At 42.2% G+C, this 19,857-nt stretch overlaps 2 protein-coding genes and 1 long non-coding RNA gene across 5 annotated transcripts; 1 reads left to right on the forward strand and 2 right to left on the reverse strand.

The window, feature by feature from the left end:
* Positions 1 to 1,267: 1,267 nt before the first annotated feature.
* LOC139210305 (uncharacterized) lies at positions 1,268 to 8,247 on the forward strand. 2 transcript variants are annotated; one of them, XR_011585241.1, is made up of 4 exons: positions 1,268 to 1,403; positions 1,502 to 1,698; positions 2,069 to 2,166; positions 7,658 to 8,247. It is a non-coding gene; the product is annotated as an uncharacterized lncRNA (long non-coding RNA). The 2 variants fall into 2 exon arrangements; XR_011585242.1 differs by lacking the exon at positions 2,069 to 2,166.
* On the reverse strand, positions 8,168 to 10,144 carry LOC139210303 (adenosine receptor A1). The gene is made up of 3 exons (XM_070840325.1): positions 9,658 to 10,144; positions 9,067 to 9,530; positions 8,168 to 8,871 (listed from the first exon to the last, which is right to left on the reverse strand). Exons 1-3 carry the CDS (start codon positions 9,993 to 9,995, stop codon positions 8,660 to 8,662), a joined length of 1,014 nt encoding a protein of 337 aa, XP_070696426.1. The 5' UTR covers positions 9,996 to 10,144; the 3' UTR covers positions 8,168 to 8,659.
* Positions 10,145 to 11,309: 1,165 nt separating this feature from the next.
* On the reverse strand, positions 11,310 to 14,005 carry LOC139209954 (transcription factor Spi-B). 2 transcript variants are annotated; one of them, XM_070839885.1, is made up of 6 exons: positions 13,926 to 14,005; positions 13,714 to 13,795; positions 12,770 to 12,983; positions 12,552 to 12,670; positions 12,219 to 12,375; positions 11,310 to 12,035 (listed from the first exon to the last, which is right to left on the reverse strand). In XM_070839885.1, the coding sequence occupies exons 2-6, from the start codon at positions 13,771 to 13,773 to the stop codon at positions 11,728 to 11,730; spliced, it is 858 nt and encodes a 285-aa protein (XP_070695986.1). In that variant the 5' UTR covers positions 13,774 to 13,795; positions 13,926 to 14,005; the 3' UTR covers positions 11,310 to 11,727. The 2 variants fall into 2 exon arrangements, with proteins under 2 accessions (XP_070695986.1, XP_070695984.1); XM_070839883.1 differs by having other exon boundaries at positions 11,310 to 12,038.
* Between the last annotated feature and the right edge of the window lie 5,852 nt (positions 14,006 to 19,857).

A 19,857-nucleotide genomic window follows, 5' to 3' on the forward strand; every position in this document is an offset into this window, starting at 1 on the left:
TGTCCATTGTCCTATCTTCCTATCCTCTTGTGGAGTTTAAGCAGAGAAGCTGGACTATTGTGGCCTGTTCTGTCTCCGTGTTGAGTGTGTGTGTTTGTGAGTGTGTGTGCGAGTGTGTGTTTGCTAAGTTTGAGGACTCAATAACTCAGGTATCACAGCAGCTGGGACGAGGAATTAACTGTTTCACTTACCAAAGACAAACCAGTTTTTTTTGTCTCCAACTGGGTGATGGAAGAACTAAGAAGAAAAAAGCATTAGTTTGCAATGTAATGGTAAAAAGTATTCCTGCTTTTTAGAGTCACGCTCAACTCAGAAGTGAGCTTTGATTGGTTGGCTCGGCTCGGGATACCCGCTCGGAGGCCAGTGATTGGTCTGCAAGCAGGCTATAGAGATGGTCGGCCATTTATGAACAGATGGATTTATGTTTTCTCTTCTAATGACTGAGGTCATCTAGAGGCGACAGCTCGCTGATCCAAGACCTGCACTGGTGTTCAACTGTCTTGCTGTTGTGAGAAAGCAAAGGGAGACCTGGGAAAGATGCCAACGGCCGGGCAAAAAAAAAAAAAAAAAAAAAAGTGACATTCTCTGAAATATCCACCCTCCTCGTTCATTGATTAATTTAGCTTAACGCCGTCGAACTACTCCCACTTTGGAGGGCAGATATTATTCCCCACGGAGGGAGAGGACAAATTGATGGAAGGCTAAAGGGAGACGCGGAGAAAAGCAGGCAGAATAAAGATGTCGAAAAAGACAGTAACTCTCACGGGATTCCTCTTTGAGGCAAGAGAACTTGACAGCGACAAATGCAGAGTTCGAATTTCAAGCTGGTTTTGAGCTTTTTCGATCTATTGATTGTAAAAATACGTTGAGATGGAACAATGTGGCAGAAGTGTTGGGATCCCCTTGTCTCCCTCGCCATCTGTCTGCTGCTGCAGGATAGTTCATAAGTACAGCTCAAGGTGAGAGGTGTGCTTTGGATGTTCGATGATTAACGTACAAAACCTCAGAGTGCTCACAGATACTGTCCCGACTGTTTTGTGTCAGCGCGTCTGCTCGCCGCAGTTTACACTTCTTGTCTTTTCCTTTTCTTGTCTTTCTGTGTCTCACTCTCTTTCCTAACTCTGTCTCTCTGACTCCTCCTCTTTCTGTTCCCCCTCTCTCGCTACAGCATGTCCCTCCCTTCCTCTTTCTGTGTCTCTACGCCCTCCTCCTCCCCTCCTTTTTCTCCCCTTCGCTCTTGGCAGCAGTGCCAAAGTGGGCAGGCGGACCGAGGCAAACACAGCACAGGGCAGAGCAGAGGGCGATCCAAAGGCTGGCGAATTGATTATGTGTGTGTCTGTGTTTTGAAGTGTCCTCTGTCTGTGTGTTTGTCTCCGTTTTGGTCATACGCAACTGCAAGTCATGTGAGTCTATTGTGAGTCTGTTGTGGAGGGTTTCTCTTTTTGTTGTGCCCAGTGCGTTTGATATCGTGACTCGTGCGTGTTATGTGTGTGTGTTATAGGTCTGTGTGTGAGCAGACGTCCCTCTGTCACCCTGTGTACGGACAGACGCACTCACGCCAGTAGGAGGGGATTGTGGGAAGGGGGTGTAGCTCTCAGAGGGTGTGCTCTACTCCTCTCTTTTCCCTTCTTCCCGCCATCACGGCCCTCTTCTCCTCCAGTCCTCTGGCCCAGCCCGCCGCTCACGTACAGGCTCCAGGTATTTTTCTTTTTTATTCTGCGACACCTCTTCCCGTCTTTTTCACTGCCCTATGATCTTTCTCCATCAGTTCCTCTCGCCCTCTTCTCTGTCCTTCATCACGGTCTTCCTCCTGTAAATGTGTCTATCGTCGTCGGTTGCCACGCTGCACTCCGCTCGCCGCCATTTTGGCTCAATGGACATAACAGGAGAAACTTTTCTAGAGCTCAGAGGGACCCCTCGACTCCCTGCTGGCCATCTTCTTTCTCCTGCTTCCTGTATCTCTTTTTTCTTGGTCCCTGTCTCCCTCATCCTCTCCTCTCTCTGCTCCAGGACAGCAGGCTCTGACAGGGTGGTGAACTGTCTTTCTGTGGCTTTCTGTGCTGAACAGGTGTCTCTTTGTGGACTGGCAGGATGAAGGACAGGCCTGCTCGGTTACTTTCTGACCTCAGTGGGTTGACCGAGCCAGAGAGCTGTTGTTGTGCTCAGGTCAGTACAAGTTTAGCCGCTGACCCGTGTTGAAGAGCTGCACCCACAGGACCAGTGAGGCACTTGGCAGGTCTCTTATCATCCAGAGCCGTTATGATAGCTAATACGAGGGCAATATTTACTTTGTTTCTCTCTCCTTTCTTGCACTGTTTGCGCTTTCTGACACAGTAAAAGCGCAGATATGTGGCAGGAAGCACGATCTAGAGGTGTGACAGTCTGTTAAAAGCTGTACTGTGATGTTTGTCTTGACACTCTGCTTCATAGGCAGAAGCAGAGAAACTGTGTACGACAAGTAGCACTGCAGAGGAAACTGTGGCAGAAATGGTCTGAAAAACAGACAGCGCCGTAAAGAAAAGAGCAGGTTGTTAGGCAAGAATTGCAGTTCAGTGGTGTTCTTCAGTAGTTCTCTCTCATTTTAGTAATAAAGCAGTAAAGCTGCTGATTGGCTTCACCAGTGAAATGTAAATTTAAACATTAGCGGTTGTCTGACTGCTCTGTATCTCACTCAGCTGCAAGAAAACAAGCCTATAGTCCACATTACACAAAATATTTTGATTATATCAATGCTGCGCTATCCGAATCAGATAGAATAAGATATGTAAATTAATCAACAACTGATCTGATCTTTCAGCCTACTTTTAGAAGGCACATTTAACACCGATTGAATTATATGATATATCTGCATATTGTTTGTACAACTAGGAATCACACTGGACTGCTTATTGTCAGTACTGTATCTTGATCTAAATACGGGTTGGTGTTAAGATGGCGCCTTCGTGCCACGTGTTTATGAAACAGTGAATATGGGCAGACCCTTTCAACATGCCCCTCTCAATTTGTGGGTATACTACTCCTAATTCCTCTGCATCAGTCTCCGTCATTTCCAATCGCTCATCTGTGGCATTAAGTGGCGAATTGATTCATAAAAAAGAACCAAGAGAACCTCTCTTTATTTATATCAACATGTGACAGTGATGAGAGGAAAATGTTAAGAAAGAAGAAGCAGGAGAAAAAGCGATACAACAAGGGTTACAGAGACAGAAAAAGAGGTAGGAGTGGGAGAGCTCTTTCCCCGCCCCTCTCTTATCCTCAGATGAACTTATCGTGTTGCCTCATCATGTTTCTGAGTTTTTCTCCTAGAGGCAGTCAGGCTAACTTCCTGCATTCAACCTCAACATAGCTGATTGGTTGATATCTTGGCTGACCGGCTGTGGTTTGCAGCGAGGCAACAGGAAGTTTCTCTTCTCATGCAGGAAGCTGCAGCTGTTTCATCCTGACATGCACCACTGTGCACTTTTGTACGCATACTCTTTGTGTACAATACATACGCAAAAAAATATGCATGCGCACCCTCTTTGAAGGGGCAACCTTTCAAATCGTCTTTGTGTACATGTATGCATGTGTATGTCCTGCTCTGTGTGGCATTAGTGAATGCGGTAATATGTGGGCGTGTAGAAACATGCCAGGCCAGGCATCTGAGCTATCAGAAACATTTGAAACCATGGTAACCACACATCTCATCAGCACATTAGCAAAAGCATAGACAAGTGGAAAAGAGGGGAGGGGATGGAGAGAGTAAATGAAGAGGTGGACAGAAAGCTTTGATGTATATTTTCTTCATTCTCAGGGTTTAGAGACACGTGGCCATCTGGGTAGTTGGAGGCTATACTGCAGCTAATACGTCAGTGATTCAGAAATTGTACTAATTTTTGCTTTTATCAGCTAATGAAGCTCATTCTGTTCAAGAAACCACTTTGAAAACACATATTTTAAAACTATATTTGGAGATTTGCAAAAGAGGAATTAGTGTGTGCCCAGACGCCTTTTTTAATACTGATTATTCAACTTAGCTCCACTTATGTGTGTGTATCTATGGTTGGAATGATTGTCGGACACTTTGATAGTCAGTACAATGGCTCTCTTATACTCCTACGCCTTATCTGGGTCATACTATCTTTTCATCAAACACGTTGCCTGACATGTTTACCTAGCTCTTATGCCTGTGAGTCTGACATTTGTGCGTGCAGCCCTCTATCTCGCAAAGCAGAGGAGTTGATGGCAAATGACTGGAAGAAGTTTCATTTCATGAGCATTTAGAGAATCAGGAGCAGATAGAATGAGCCTCTTTTATGTACGCAGGTCAAGCAACTGCGCTGTGTTGTGTAAGTGCTCGCATATGGCGGTGTATTTCTGTATACATGGATACATGTGAGCAGGAGCCTTGTGTGTTTGCGCTTGGTTAATGAGGATATACAGAACATCAGAGCGGGCACCATGCCATGTGGGCATGGAAGAGACTCAGTGCTGCCATCCTTCGTCCTTTAATGTAGGAATCAGGCATTCCTCAGGGAGTAGGGAAGATGAAATGCAGGTATAAAATCGCCACAGCACTCAATTGAAGATCAGCCCTCTATCTTGTATCTGCCAGATGCCTGAGCACAATTTTTCTTGAGGTTAAGACTGGACGCGAGTAAAACAAGACATCCGTTTACATCTTTTTAACTGTGGGAATTCTTCATCCTGCCATTTATTGTGTGGCATACTTCCTCTGCCAACTCCAGCTCCCCCACCACTGCTCCTCCTCTTTGCCCACCATCACCACCTCCTTCCTCCCTCATTGAAATTCTGCCTGGCACACAGACACTGCCCATTCTTGGCACAAAGCTCAGAGAGAGAGAGAGAGAGAGAGAGAAAGAGAGAGAAAGAGAAACACACAAGAACCTGTACCAATCGTCTGGTGCCCCGTCCGTTGTGTCTGCCAAGCATTCATCCCGTCTCGCGGACCAAGGGACCAGGAAATCCAATAGGTATTTCCCTGCCTCTGCTTCCTGCAAAAATCAGCTCCAATTCTGAGGAGTTTTGTTGGCAACTGAGTGTGCTGTGTGTTCGGGGATTTGCTGATTAATTCGTGCGTTTACGTCGTTTGTATTGGTTGAGGAATAAATCCGACAAATCCTGCATCCTTTCACAGTGTAGGGGAGCAAGCTAAGGCCTATTGTTTCAACGATATTTTTCGCATGGGTTTCGTTCTGTTAAAGATGGCGCAGTAGCGGTGGTTTTTTGTGTGTTTTGATGGCACAGCAGGTTGATGTTAGAAGTTTGTAAAACCTGTATGATAAACAAGATTTTGATTTTGTTCTTTTAACCTCATCCACACAAGAGCAGAATAAGTAGATCATTTATGAATATGAATTTATTTAAAGAAGAAATGAGGTGTTGCATGTCTGAAACTGAATTTGGTTTGGGATTTATAGATGCTGTTGCTGTAGCTCTGTTTGAAACTTATTAAAAAGAATAAAATTCTCAGCGCTATAACTGGCATGGGATTGTGACAAACCCAAAAGAAACATGTGTAACTGTCACCCAGAGAGAGATTATCATACTAAAGCAGGAAATTGTCTCCAAAAAAAACATATCTTGGTTGGTCACAGCAGAGCAGCGTTTCTTGGCTCACACAGGATACTGCTAAAATTAGTTTATTACCATTTAGAAACAGATTTTGCTATGATGGACAGACTGACTATCTAATAGGTAGATGAGATTAATTCAATAGGCCACATTTCTTCCTTTTTTTTCGTCTTTTCTTCAAGATCCTCTCAGCTGCCCATATGGCTGGAGGCACATTTATTATGTAGCTGTTGACAGAGAAAATAATTTGACCCAGCCGAGCCATGTGTGTCCCTTTTTATGTGCCACTGACAAAGTCCATGATCACAGACAACAGAGCTCACATGACTGACCGAGTTTGGCCTCAGTGTTTCTAAAACAGTCGGGAGTTGTGGAGGGAATGGGACGCCAATTTTTACAATTAACCCAGAAGCCCAGAATTCCCCACAAGTGGTTTTTTTTTTATTCAAGGACACGTTCGGATGTCCTGTTAAGTCGTCATTAAATTGACCCATTTCCCCCAGTACACTGTGTCATATCACTATTAGTCTGTTTCCCTTGTCCTCCAAATACAGCTCCTGCCAGGGGACGTTTCTCGGTGACCAAACAGAGCTCGTAGATCTGTCACTGGCACAGTGGCAGAGTTGGGCATCATGCCAACACACCCCCACCCCCTTCTGTCTGTCTGGTCTTCTGTAATCAGACTAGCAGGGTCTACTGCATGCTAACTATGGGCTGGTCTGGACCAAGTCTCAGGGGTTGAGGCTGCATGGTAATTTATGCAAGGAGCGTACCTCCTAACCCTTTCTCTGTCTATCTGAGGCCCAGGTCTGGCATTTAGTCTGGCACTCATTAACCCTTCAGTCACTGCCATGTTAACCTGCTGGCCTGTTCCAGCTTTTATCCCATTGGAGTTTAGCATTTAGCTGCCTGAGGAGGAACAAGGTCTTTCTTAGTGAAATTAATAAAAGTTTTGGAAACTAAAAATACAATCTGCTTGTTTAGTGAGTTTTTTTTTATTGAACCAGTTGTTAATGGTATGAGTAAATTCACAGGAACATGGACTTGCTGTGTGTTATGATGCTTTTTCTCTGTGAATTTTGCAGCTGTCTGATAAGTGCTGTTAGAGTTTCTGTCATACTTCGTACCCGTGATAGTGAGTGCGGGGTGTTGTCTGGGTCCGTTGGCTTCACCTCAGTGCTGGCACGAGATTGATTCTCCATCACTCTCGATAGAAAAAACGCTCTTTTTTAATCGTGAGACAGCAGGATCAGAAAAAAACCCGAAAGGTGGGCCTAACAGTGTTTTTAACCAGACCTAAAATGGCCGATGTATGAGACGCCATTTTGTGTTTCCTTGTTGTGTTTTGGGGGCAGAATTCCAGCCTTGTATTCAATCAGAGGCAGCTGGTGGAAGCCATATTTGCAGGCATCTGTGTGTGTACCTCCGTCTGAGAAGCAGCAGCCAGCCTACACAGGGATAGCCCACTGGAATGAGCTCAGTTTTTGGCAAAAACGGAAACGAATTCCTGGCACAGTCGAGCAGCTCTTTTTTTTTTTTCCTCTTTCGATCACATGCCAGAGTCTGAGGAAGCCAGTGAGTTGTTTGTTGGGCTTTCACACATTAGTGCTCTCACTTTCCGATGTCTGCTTACCGCTAAATTATTTGTCTTTGATTTATTTTAATAGGATGGATTTCATAAAGACATTCAGCTCCGCTGCAAAAAAGGCTTGGTTGATCGGTGAGGATGTGCCAATATGCAAAATGTCAGAGGGTCCTCTTTTGTTAAGAAGTGAAAAACGTCTCTCCAAATCTTGGCAGTTGAAGAGCTGTTGTCATGAAGCACTAGCCATTTACTGCCACGAGTTGTGATTTTGAGCCTTTTCCAGGAACAAAAAACAAAGAATCAGACACAGAGATAGAACTGAAAATATGATTACACTCCTTTGTGCAGGGACTGAATCTGAACACACCAGTCAAAAATGTAGCGTGACTTTACACTTCAGAATTGACAGTCCTACCCAGCTCTATCTTGCATGTATTTTACAGAGGAGAATAGTTAATTGCGATAACCCTCTGTCTCTTTTTCTTTGTACTTTTGCAGGGAGTTTTGCAGAGAGTTACCTTTGTGGATCTTTGATGGTGAAGCAACGAGGATGCTGTCCTTGGGGCTGAGGTAGTAGATTGAATAGTTGTGGGGTTGTGTAACCTCTTTTTGAGATAACTATACAATCTACTGTCTTTCCCAAGGAGACAGCGGAGTCAGCCACTCGCCGAGTGTCATCTCCAGATGGGCAATCATGCTGTCCAATCAAAACATACGCTTGCAGCAATCAACATAATTCACTGTGACAAGCATTGTTCTTTTTTTTTGTTTTTATTGCTAGAGCAGGTAAATTAGAGCAGGTAACTGGACGTGAACTAGTGGTGTGTTTGATTTGGGCTCTGTCAGGTTGAGGTAGTAGGTTGTATAGTTTGGTGGGTGGGATTGCACCCTGCTCAGGTGATAACTATACAGTCTATTGCCTTCCCTGAGGAGCTCACTGAACACTCATGAATGTTCAACACACTCTGATGGCTTAGTGTCACATTTATTCTTTCAGATTTCATTAAAAAAAAGTAGCAAGTTGATATGTGGTGCAATTGATTGATGCTGTGAAATGATTTACTCAAAAATATGTACATCTCAATAAAGTCATATTTGCCTCAAAGTTGTCCAAAAACCAGTGAATGAGATTGTGAAATTGTTTATCTGCTGCAGTTCTGGTGGTGTCTGGTTTGTGTACAACAGCTGCTACTGAGTGTGTTAGTCTAGAGCACCCTCTAGTGGTGACTCATGAGATAGCTTTGACTTTAAATAAAGTTTGCAGACAAGGGGATAAAGGCAATGTCAGACTTTCATTCAAAAGAAACACCACCAGTAAAAAGGTTTCACAGATTCAAACTGGCTCACTGGCTGTCTTTACTCCTTCAGTTGCTTTTATTTAATACAGGTGTAATGTTTGTTGGACACAGTGATCATCAGATTCTCTTATGTGAGTGGATGAAAACTTTCTGACCAAGTGCCATGAACTCAAACGTCAAACATACTGGACTTGACCCTTTGTTAGGGCGGGGTTTTCCCTCCTGATCCACACGTCTCTGTACGATTGGCTCTGCTGCCTGTTCTCGACCTGTGAACTTGCTTGTCCCCATGGCAACAGTTTATGTTCAAGAGGAAATGCCTCCATATTTGACTGTAGGCCTGTTGGATCTTTGGGATGCGATAAGCGTAGACCACGGGGTTGACTGCTGAGTTGGCATGAGACAGGAGGATACCTGGAAAAATGGACATGTTACTGCAAGATTTTACTTGAACTGCTGGTGAGAATTGTGTAAAAATGTGATTATGAAAGGAGAAAAAAAAAGCATTTAAAGCCTCTGGGGGAACACTGTAAACAAATCTCTCAGCACGGAAATAAAAGATGACCAACTACAGACTTTGGAAGGACTAGAACAGCTATTGCCACCTGCCTGTATATAGTGTCCCGTGTGTGACCGCTTGAGGACCATGAAACAGCAGCAGACAGTTCATGAGGTGAAGAGGAATCCAGCAGCTGGCAAACAAAATGAGAACCAGCGCCAGGGAGCAGGCCAGCCTCTTCTCCCTGAGCAAAGAGGCCTGGGCTTGAGGACAGCTCTCCTTCAGACGGCCCTGCAGGCTCCAGAAGATTCGAGTGTAGAGGAAGGTCATGACCAGCAGGGGTGCCATGACGCATCCCAGGAAGTTGAAGTAGACCATGAAGGGGAGGGAGATGACTGAGAGGAAGGTGCAGGGTGGAGAGATGATGGAAGAGGAGGATGTATTGGTGGAATCAGATGCTAGAGAGGAGTAGTTGTTCCAGCCAAACAGAGGGGTGAACCCCAGTAGGCAGGAAAGTGTCCAGCACACAGACACGGCTATCCAGGTACGCCTCTGTGTGGCCAAGGCTTTGTATCTGAAGATGAGGGTTAAAACAGAAAGGAGGACTGAAAGAAAGTGGATTTTTCCCCCCTACAAATCAACAAGAGAGCATGTTAGCCAGATAGCTTTTGTAAATCAGTGTTTCAGGGTTCATATCTCACCTGAGTGGTGTGTGTAACCGGAGGTATCGGTCCACGGCGATAGCCAGCAGTGACAGCACAGAGGCCTGAGTGAGCACAAGCACAACACAGCTGAGAAGTAGGCACAGGTCAGGGGTCAGACTCACCCAGCCATCCAATATTACAGCCAGGGGCACAGCAGCCACGCCCACTAGGAAGTCAGCCACTGCCAGGGACACGAGGAAGCAGAAGGTTGGCTCCCGAAGGGAATCCCGGATACCAATACACACCGCACACACTACCAACACATTGCCAAGGCAACAGGCCGTAGCAATCAGCACTTCTAGTACAGTGTAGGCCACCCAGCTCCACTCAGCCATCACTGAAGATGTTGATCAGGGAAGTCAGAGAAGCTATGAAGTTTAACAGAGCAGGGTTCCTTGCAGGCTGTCGTCAGGTGGGAAGAGTGCCACAGAAAAGTTAAATCCAACATAATCCTGTGTTTGCTGTTCAGATAGTGTGGCCCCTCTTTCAGCTCTTGGCTTCAAATCACCAGAGAAGCATTGAACAGATGCTTTTTATATGCAAACATGCATGCGCTTCTGTGTGCACACACAACAACAACAACAGTCGTGCTCTCTATGGAGACGCCATCTGTATTTCATCAGTGAGTGAAAAGCCTTTTCCTCACTCTGATAAATGAGCCTCAGCAGCCTTAGAGGAGAGGACTTCTGAATGAGCAGCTTCACATTGTCACACGAAAGGTGTGTTTGAGCCAGCAGTACTGTAGCAATACTAGTGTAGTCATATTGAATTACAATTTCATTAATATTACAATACGTAAGATATCAAAATATCCTCTTTTAGAGTGGCATATTTTTACATGTATTATACGAATATTGCATTCATTTGTAAGCATAATTCTAATCTTATAACATTTTGTACAAACTAGATCTATCATAAAGCAGCACATTTTATAGGTTCATGTTTTACATGTAAAATCTAAATCTTGTTGTTGAATTGTTGAATAGACGTGGATAGATAGAATAGATAGAAAGTTAAAAAAGTAGCATAAAATGGAATTACTAAGTAAAATACCTCAAAAGTATCAAAGTATCTCAAAATCCTGCCTAAGTACAGTACTACAGTAATGCGCCTAGGTACTTTCCACCATTCGTTATTTTGAATATGCCATAGCAGACAGGTTTTAACAGTTGTTAGAACTATAAAGGTGTTTAGAGGTAAATACTGCCCTGCACAGTCAGGACTGACAGTTCATGAGTGTTGAATATCTTTGTATTTTGCTGTGTCAAAAGGAGTGTGGCCCAATCATTTGACTATGAAAATTTAATTGCTTTACTTTGGTAACTTCAAACTAAAAAGTAATAGCCTACTCCACATCAGTGTGTGTGCATGTGTGTCCTGCTATTGTGTGTATCGTGTGTCAGGGGACTTTGTAGTGGTTACTGATTAACAGGTCTGTTGGCGGTTTTTCAATGCATTATTAGTTTGCATACAATTTTTGGCAATAGGGTTGTGTTTATATCTGTGTGTGTGTGTTTGCTTCGACTCACAAGAACATCTGTGTTTGCTTGGCTGACATGCTCCACACTATAATCTATGCTCACAAAGACAATGCATCAGGTATTTTGAAAATATTTTCACATTTATTTCATCTTTAAAAAAGATATCTTCATACAAACAGATACTTTTTTTCACAACCTACATTTGGTAAGATGTCTATGAAATTATATCTGCTGAATATCTGCAAAACAGAAAACCTCAACTTTTACTTTAAGAATGATTTAAGTTCTACTTACAAAGTAGATATCATGTGATAACCTTTTAGATTTACATATTTTTTAATGCCAGCTGACTCTTTTTGCTCTTGTTTGCCCCATATACCACCTGCTGTATAGCTTTGTATCTACAGAAAGCTCTGACCTACAGTGTTTTGTCCTCTGGCTTTTCAAATACTCAGTATTCATTTGTCATAGCCATAGAAATAGAGTCAGCAGAAAGCACATTAATGAGACAATCACAACAATTTCCTCCAAATATCCATTGTGCTTATTCTATTTCTATGCTTATAAACACTCTCAATCATGCTTCCTAAACTACATTAGAGTCTCCTTGCAGGCCTTTCAGCGTTTTCTCATCAAACCGGTAGGTGAGCTTCCTCTTCACCTTCTGAATCTCGCCTGTGCGGGAGTAGTTCCTCAGTGCCCGTGCCATCTTTTGGTAGGTCATGGTCTTGCGATTACCTTTTCGCCGACCCCACAGCTGCGCCAGACGCTCCTTGTTTTGGGAGGAGAACTGGAAGGTGCCAGCGGAGGACTGGACCCACCAGATGCAGCTCCGCATCGATGGTGTCTGGAGCATCTCAAATAGGAACTGGAACAACCGCTCCTTCCTCTTTCCTGCTGAAAACGAGGGGGATGTAAATAAAATATGAGGTGACAATGACTCATGTGTTTATGTGTGAGAGATCTTTCCACTAGCCTCATAAAAGTTGGTGTGTAGTTGAATTTTACATATTGAAGCCCTGTATTGTTGAGAGTTTTGATGCTCAGGTGCACATGTGGAGATGTATGTGTGTATACCTGAAAGTGGGACAAGAGGCAGGGAGTCTCTGTCCTTCCTGCCGCCCCTGTCAGATGATGGTGACGGGGAATCTTGATATTCCTGGTACTGGGAGCCACTGGACTGGGAGTCTGAGTCAATGTATGCAGGTGCCTTGTAGGAATACGCAATGTGGTCCTGAAGCAAACACATATAAAAACACATTAATCATTCATTAATGCAACCATTCTCATAAATCATGAATTGAGCAAATCAAGTGTAACTTCAACCTCACTATGATATGTTATTGTATTCAGCTATGAATAGGGTAATTAAGCTTTACTTTACTAAGAGATTGAGGTCCTTGAACTCACCCATTGGTTGTCATGGGGACTAGACCAGGCGGGAGGCTGGGCTTGATCCTCATATTCCTCATTTGGAGTGTGAGAGTCACAGTGCCACTCATATGGATACTGACCTGACCAGCTATTCTCTGTGGAGAAAGAGGCAAAAGATACAGTCAGATAAAATACATAGAAATATACAAGCACCTACGACATTCCGTTATCACCACTGCCTCCCCCACACTAACCTATGATCCTGGTGCTATGGTGGGAGTGTGTGTGTGTTTGTTGCCCCACGCTGGTCGGAGGTGACGAAGGCATGTGTGTGGGCTGGACCTCCAATGAGTGTTCCTGCAGGTACTCCTCGATGACCTCCAGGTCCACCTCAGGGCAGGAAGAGGGAACCCCTCCGCTCCAGACCCCCCGATCTCCACTCAGCCTGATCTCGGTCACATAAGCCATCTGAGAGACACAGAGCAGGACAAAAATCATACACACTCTGGTTTTTACCTGAGTGAGTTTCCTGTGTGATGCTGATGGGGAGAAAACACTTTGCACAAAGGGTGGCATTTATCTTGTGTCAGTCATAGCCTGCGGTGTTGTTATTATCAGACCGCACACCTGCTGTTTTTCTTCATCAAAACCCATCGTTGTTTTGGAGTGGTGCACCATTGAGCTGTGGTGCATCATACAGTGAATGATTTCATCATTTTTAAATTAGCCGTGAATTGTCTGTGAATCTACAAAGTATTAAACAGCAGTGGTCATTCTTGTAATTATTATATATTATATAGGTATAGCATAAATCTGGGAAAAATCTGGGAATCTGAGAAAATCGAAATTGACACACACTAATGATATATGATATTCATCCTGATCTGAGCTGTGTCTTTGTGTCTTGAAAATGAGCCAGGTAACAAAACCGTGACCGTGTGTGTTTTACTTTGACTGGCAAATTTATGCAAGTGTATGCAGCACATGTAATGTTCAGGTAACAGTGATGTGTGGTTTAGCTCCTATTCATAGAAATAACCCTTTACCCTCAGCCAAGACGTCAATTACAGTTAATGTGATAATATTTTGGAGCACATTATTACTGGAACATCTTGTCGTATGAATATAAACACTTTTCTTGTGCCATTCATGGGCTGACATAAAATAAACAAACATACGAAGATAATATCAGACTTACCGTCTCCATTTCTGTCAACATACTTAAACGACAATCTGGAAAGAAAAACAACACCCTCATGAGACACCCAAACCAAAGCTCCCTGTGTGAACAGAGAAGTGAAAGAAGCTGTCACGCATACCCCTGTAACTTATCAGAGACTGATAGACAGTCATATGACAGCAGAAGACAAATAGACGAAGTCAGAAGCCCAACAAATAAGATATCTGTACCTTTCTCAGCCAGTGGTGAACTCCTGTGTAGTATCCTCAATATCCTCAGGCAGCAGAGGGTGGAGACATGAGAATGTGAATGCTCACCTGTGTGATGCTTCACCTGGACGTCACTCCCTCTTATATACTTTGCTCACTTTTGGCCAAGCCCCTTTGGCTAAGAGTACTAGAGTGGGAGTGGGTTTTTTTCATGGCAGATTATTTGTCGATTTCATACAGCAGCCCGAGTTTGAGTGCGTGTTTTTAGCTTGTGAAGTTTTATATCATGGAATCAAAACCTGGAGTGTAGCTATCTGTGGTTTCTTATCATTTTATTTGCCGCAGCAGAGGTATACCATGAAAGATAACGATGTGGCTTTATGGTGTTGGCTTCACAGTGATGGTGGAATCAAACACAATGACACACTTTTGGAGAAAAACTAAACAACGCAGTAATAACCGAATCTGAATCTGTGGAAGGTAGAGCAGAGAGGGAAGGTAATGAGATCACGGGAGACACGTGTATTATTCCTAGATATTTTGAAGAAATTTGGATGTAATATCTGGAGTGTATATTGAAAAGCTCATGTATTTGCATGCATCCCAAAATCAACCATTGTAATGTACAATTTATTTACTCATATCCGCTTTTTGTTTTGGCCTCTGTGCTCATCAAATGTAGTGCAGCTCACAAACCTCCACACATGGCAGCTGTTTATGAGAGTAACCAGGCGGTATTCTCAAGCTTATTTCAAGTTTATGATGAAACATTGGTGGGTAACAAAAATAACAAAACAAAAATATGGCTTGTGAAAAAACGTGTTTAACACAAGACCGAATGAGGACCATGATTGTGAGAGGGACTTTGGCCCTAAGGCATTCACAATTTACTTTAACAATTTATCACCTTTGAGCACTATATAAACATGTGATAAATTGCTTATAACACCTTATAATAAGGCAGTTAAAACAAATGTGATTTCTCCCATTCAGTCATTTGTCATAGAGTTACAATTGTTTTATGGACATTCATTATCTGTACTGAATATACCAGCATCCAGTTATGGTTGCTTCACAAGAGGAGTTATATTTGTTGACAACTAAATTGAAATTCAATTCAGATTGATAGCTGCTTACAGCTAATTTATTGTGTTTAAACCATTTCTGAAACATTTATATGCTAGTGGTGACATTTTTCTTTTTTGTTCTGGCTATATTGTCAGTGTTATAGCAAGCTTATTCATCATCATCATCATCATCATCATCAGCCATATGCCCACCAGACTCTTGGATAAACATTCTTAGTCTAATGCGTTGGACAATGGCTTAACTAACTGATTAGTACTGAATAAAAGCCGTATATGGTAACTCTCCCTCCCCTCCTTAAAAACCTTCCTGGGCTCAATTTTTCTTAGCTTCCTGAGGATGCTACATAAAAATGACATTGTTCCTCATAAACCATTGTTGGGAAGAAAACAGCCACACGTATTGCATCAAACCTCACGGGAGGAGCACATGATGTCATTCACAGTTCACTTTCGAAATCCGCCACACTGCGTTGCGAGTGAGCAGATTCCTTTTTGGTGTTGTTGTGTGTGTTGTCATTTCAGACGTAGATTCCAATACAACTGTGGCAGTGTAACGCAGACGGGTTGTGTGTGGCTGAGGGATTCCCCCAACCCTTCGAGGTCTGAGAAACATGAACATTAATAGAGAAGTAGCAGAGATAATGGACTGTAAGACAACAAACTAGTCCACCTGACCAACCAAACAATTACATAATGGGATTTGGAGTTTGATGAGCCATCAAACCAATTCTGAAACTTCTACAATTCAATTCAGTGCCTCGCTCACTCAAAGTAAAGATATTGATTTAATCAAGAAATTATGGCTGAATTAATGACGGAGTCAAAGCCGTGGCGAGAGGCTTTGCAGAATTTTCTCTCCATTCAACCACAACTCCCATTTCAACTGTTTTCTCCAGATTAGAGCATATATAATTCCTGCACATTCTCTTCAAACGGTCCAAAGACATGTAAATCAGGTCAGCCGCAAACTCCAACTGTTCTAATTTGTTAAACCTCTGATGGACTTGTCTATGTTACATCTGTTGGGAAATAAAACTACAACAAATGTTGTTTTAGAAAAAGGCCTTTGGCGCTGGTATTTATGGCCAGATAAGCAGCATCACAATAAATCCAAATGTAGCCTGTGACCTCCTTTGACTGATGATATATGATGTGTATGTAATGTGAGAGGCAGCCCAGTGTTTTATTCCTGTGCTATCACCTCAACACGACAAAAACTCAAACTTTACAACTTGTCATGGTTTAGTGTAGAAATTCATCACATTGAAATATTAACACAGGCCCCTAAACTGTAAACCTATCAGAGTACATGAGAGGTCATGAGAGGTCAATGCATCAAATTGTATCAGCACTCAGACTTTCATTTCCAGACTATAGGAAGACATTTGGTTATTAAATGAACTCTCTGGACTGTATCTATAAAAATGCGTGCACTTGTGTTCATGTACTTGTGCACGTGTCCAATCACACATATGTACGTGTAAAACTCAGAAAATTGATTGAAACAGTTCTGCAGCTGAGCAAATAGTGCCAGTGATTTTCCTGGGTGTGACAAGCTGACCATCTGGAATATTGCAGTCTTTATGAACCTCTCTCTCCCTCACTCTCTTTCTCTGTCTCTCTCTCTCCCTCTCTCTTTTTCTCTCTCTCTGTCTCTCTAACACACACACACACACGGAGCCAGACACACTCATGTACTAATATGCTCGTACATAAACTTTCACGCATTGTGAAATGTTGCTGTTCTCCTTGTACACACATAGTACTGTTTAGTTTATCTTTTGCATGATCTCTCATGTGCAGCCACAAACAATTAGGACTAACTGTGCTAATATTGTGATTCTGGTTTGATTGATAAATCTGATGGTGAACTGACTCTTTCACAAAAGTTGTTTGTTCATGTGATTTTACAGTGTGCTGTGGTTTTTAAAGTGTTATTAGAAGCAGTAGGGAAACCTGTTCAGCAAGTTGGAGAAATAGCTTCCTTGAAACATCGGGGGAATTTTCTGTGCCTGATGAACATTATGTCATATTTTTTAACCCATAGGATGCTAACTGTACATGTAAAACAGATGAAAGCACATCCATAAGTTACAGATCAAATATCATATATGTAGGTCATAACATATATTTATGACGCTGCTTACAATTCTCCTGTTTTCAAGTTATAAATATATTTCACATCATGGTAAATAAAACCTCCACCACAACATCCATCACAATTCTCTTTTATGAGCCTTAACACCACAGCCAGATTTTTTTTTCTTATGAAATTGACATCAAGCCAAATGCATGTTGTTGTAGGTGTAACTCCCTTAACATGCACGTATGTCCACGTGTTCTTCCTATTAGCTACATACTTATGCTATCGTCAGTAATTTGCCTGCGAAGCATGACGATATATTTTTGCAGCTATTACATCAAGAATATAATTTATTTTACCACAAACACATACAAACACCAATAGAAATGTCAATGTCAGTACCTATACCTGCAAAACAAAGCAATAGTACAATAGCAGTACAACAGCGGTAGGCAAAGTAGGCGTAATTATTAAAGTAGTCGCAGTTGTATCAGAATTGTTCATCCCATTATTGTCTAGTAGGATATTAATTAATTATTAATTAAACATGCAAATCTGTCTTTCATGTTCAGACTGGTCAGTAAAGCCTCTAAACACATGTAAACTTGTCTCAGCACCACTCTAGGTTAAAGGCTTAAATATTAAACTTTTTAGTGGGTCAGTACTGATCAAAAGTTTGCTTTCAAGTCTTGGGTCTACTTGTTAGGTAGCCATGTACTCAAATAATGCCCACCATACACTGGAAGACTTTGAAAAGACTTTAAAAAGACTAACACCCTCTCAACTCTAAAGACAATGTGTCATATGTCACAGAGTTTTGTGTTACAGACTATAAGATTTTGTCAGGGGGGGGGGGGGGATCTTGGATCAGTCATGGTCACTCATTGCAAGTCTACAACTAGGTTACTTTTGAGATCTCACCTGGTCATTTTCAATATGTAGTGTTTTAATAATATTGTAATTATAATTATAAATATAGTTATAATGATATATAATAATATGTATGTTTGTTTAATCTGTACAAAAAACAAAGTATAAGAATGAAACACTGTGGTTTTACAGGAGGTTACATGTGCGATAACTTCCTGTTGTCTCTGCTGGTTGCCTGGCAACCTCACTGTAAAGACTCCCGTTTTGCGCTAAGCTACGCTAACTGCCTGCTCACGGTAGTTTCACATTAATCCTACATAGATGAGATTGCTGCTAATCCTCTCATCTAACTTTCGGCAAGAAAGAAAATGGGGGAATTTCCCAAATTGTCAAACTATTTAGTTATGGTCAAAGCAAAAATCTTGAAGGGAATCCCATCTCTATCCATAACAATGCATAGAGGTGATAAAACCAATGGTCACAGGCCAACTTTACCACCAAGGCAAAGATAAGAAACTGCCTGAGCCCCCAAATATCCACCCCCAGAGTTAGTTGTGGCAGGGGTGGTAGCAGTGATCATAACAGTAGAAGTTAAAGGAGCAGCATTAGAAGTTATTAGTTGTCAAAACATACAAAACTTCTCAAAAGCTTTACAAAAAAAAGACTTGATAAACGTGTTCGGAAAAACCCTCAGCGTTCAGTGAAATGGGTGACGGTTAGGATTCCTATAACTCAGCTTGCACCTGGAGGAGTCAGACAAGGTGATAAGGCCAGAGAGACATTGGACCCTTATAGTCAGACAAACGCAGAGTGAGGCAGGTGAAACCTGAGAACTATGCCTTTACTGGGAAATGTATCTATTACACTTATCTGATTTTTGTTTTGGAACTGCCTGAACAATGTTGTCAGTCCTTTTTTTTATGAATGAGTGGGAAAGGCTGAGCTAAAAATAAGAGTTTGCCTCCAAAAATAAACTCAAGGGATTTATAGTGGGTGATTTTGAATCTGAGGGTGATTTCAAGGAATGTGCAAAGATATGAGCCAAACAAATGTAAAAGATATATATATATATTCTTTTGCACGTGTCCCACTATTAGTATCACTGAAGTGACATAATAGTTACAGTGTGCTGTATATTACATTATTTCACTATCTCGACAGAAATCCTTTTACAATTTCTGTCATTGTGTTGCAATTACTTGAACTTCAATCACATTTGCATATATTTTAAGATGCTGAGCATTTGTGTGTGTGATTGTATGTGTGTGTGTGTATGTGTGTGTGATTGTATGTGTGTGTGTGTATGTGTGTGAGAAAGAGTGAGAGAGATTTGATCGTCTTTCTGCCTGTAATGTTGACCATTAGTGTGCGAGGCGATGAAGCACTTATCAGCACGGTCATCAGTTGCTGATGAGTAACGGGCCGTGTGTGTTTGTGTGTGTGTGAGTGTGACCAGGTGTAATGAGTTTACAGTTATAGCCAAACCCCCTAGATTAGTGACACACGCAAATCACCTGTAGGGTGGGAATTCCCCCAACGGCCTAGACCTAAAAAGGGTGTGTGTGTGTGTGTGTGTGTTGGAGTGTGCGCATGCATGTGTGTATATCTGTCGAGAGAAAGCCATTAAGCCCACCTGAAAGAACACCAACATGTTCAATATATGGAGGGATAACTGAACTGAGCAATGTGTTAAATATTCAGCAGCCAACATTGCACACATTTGATTTAATTACATACCACACCATTATTAGATGTACGAGTGTGAAGTAATGTCAGGTAATGTATGTATTTGTATTTGACTGATGGCAGTCCTGATGATCTGATGATTTATGAGGAGCAACAGTTCTTTTTTTTTTTTTTTAAACTCTGTTTGATGTGCACACCCATGGGCAGAATCCCAGTGGAGGCCAGG

The sequence above is a fragment of the Pempheris klunzingeri genome, chromosome 11, assembly GCF_042242105.1.
Source record: "Pempheris klunzingeri isolate RE-2024b chromosome 11, fPemKlu1.hap1, whole genome shotgun sequence".
In the NCBI taxonomy this organism is placed as follows: domain Eukaryota; kingdom Metazoa; phylum Chordata; class Actinopteri; order Acropomatiformes; family Pempheridae; genus Pempheris; species Pempheris klunzingeri.

Excerpts from the sequence above, each read along its gene's own strand:
- LOC139209954 (XM_070839883.1), bottom strand. The coding sequence starts at position 13,773 with ATGAGGGTGTTGTTTTTCTTTCCAGATTGTCGTTTAAGTATGTTGACA. Across the intron at positions 12,984-13,713 it reads TGTTGACAGAAATGGAGACG|ATGGCTTATGTGACCGAGAT; the intron begins GTAAGTCTGATA and ends TGTGTCTCTCAG. Across the intron at positions 12,671-12,769 it reads CCATAGCACCAGGATCATAG|AGAATAGCTGGTCAGGTCAG; the intron begins GTTAGTGTGGGG and ends CTTTCTCCACAG.
- LOC139210303 (XM_070840325.1), bottom strand. The coding sequence starts at position 9,995 with ATGGCTGAGTGGAGCTGGGTGGCCTACACTGTACTAGAAGTGCTGATT. Across the intron at positions 9,531-9,657 it reads CGGTTACACACACCACTCAG|ATACAAAGCCTTGGCCACAC; the intron begins GTGAGATATGAA and ends CCTCATCTTCAG. Across the intron at positions 8,872-9,066 it reads ACACGGGACACTATATACAG|GTATCCTCCTGTCTCATGCC; the intron begins GCAGGTGGCAAT and ends CCATTTTTCCAG.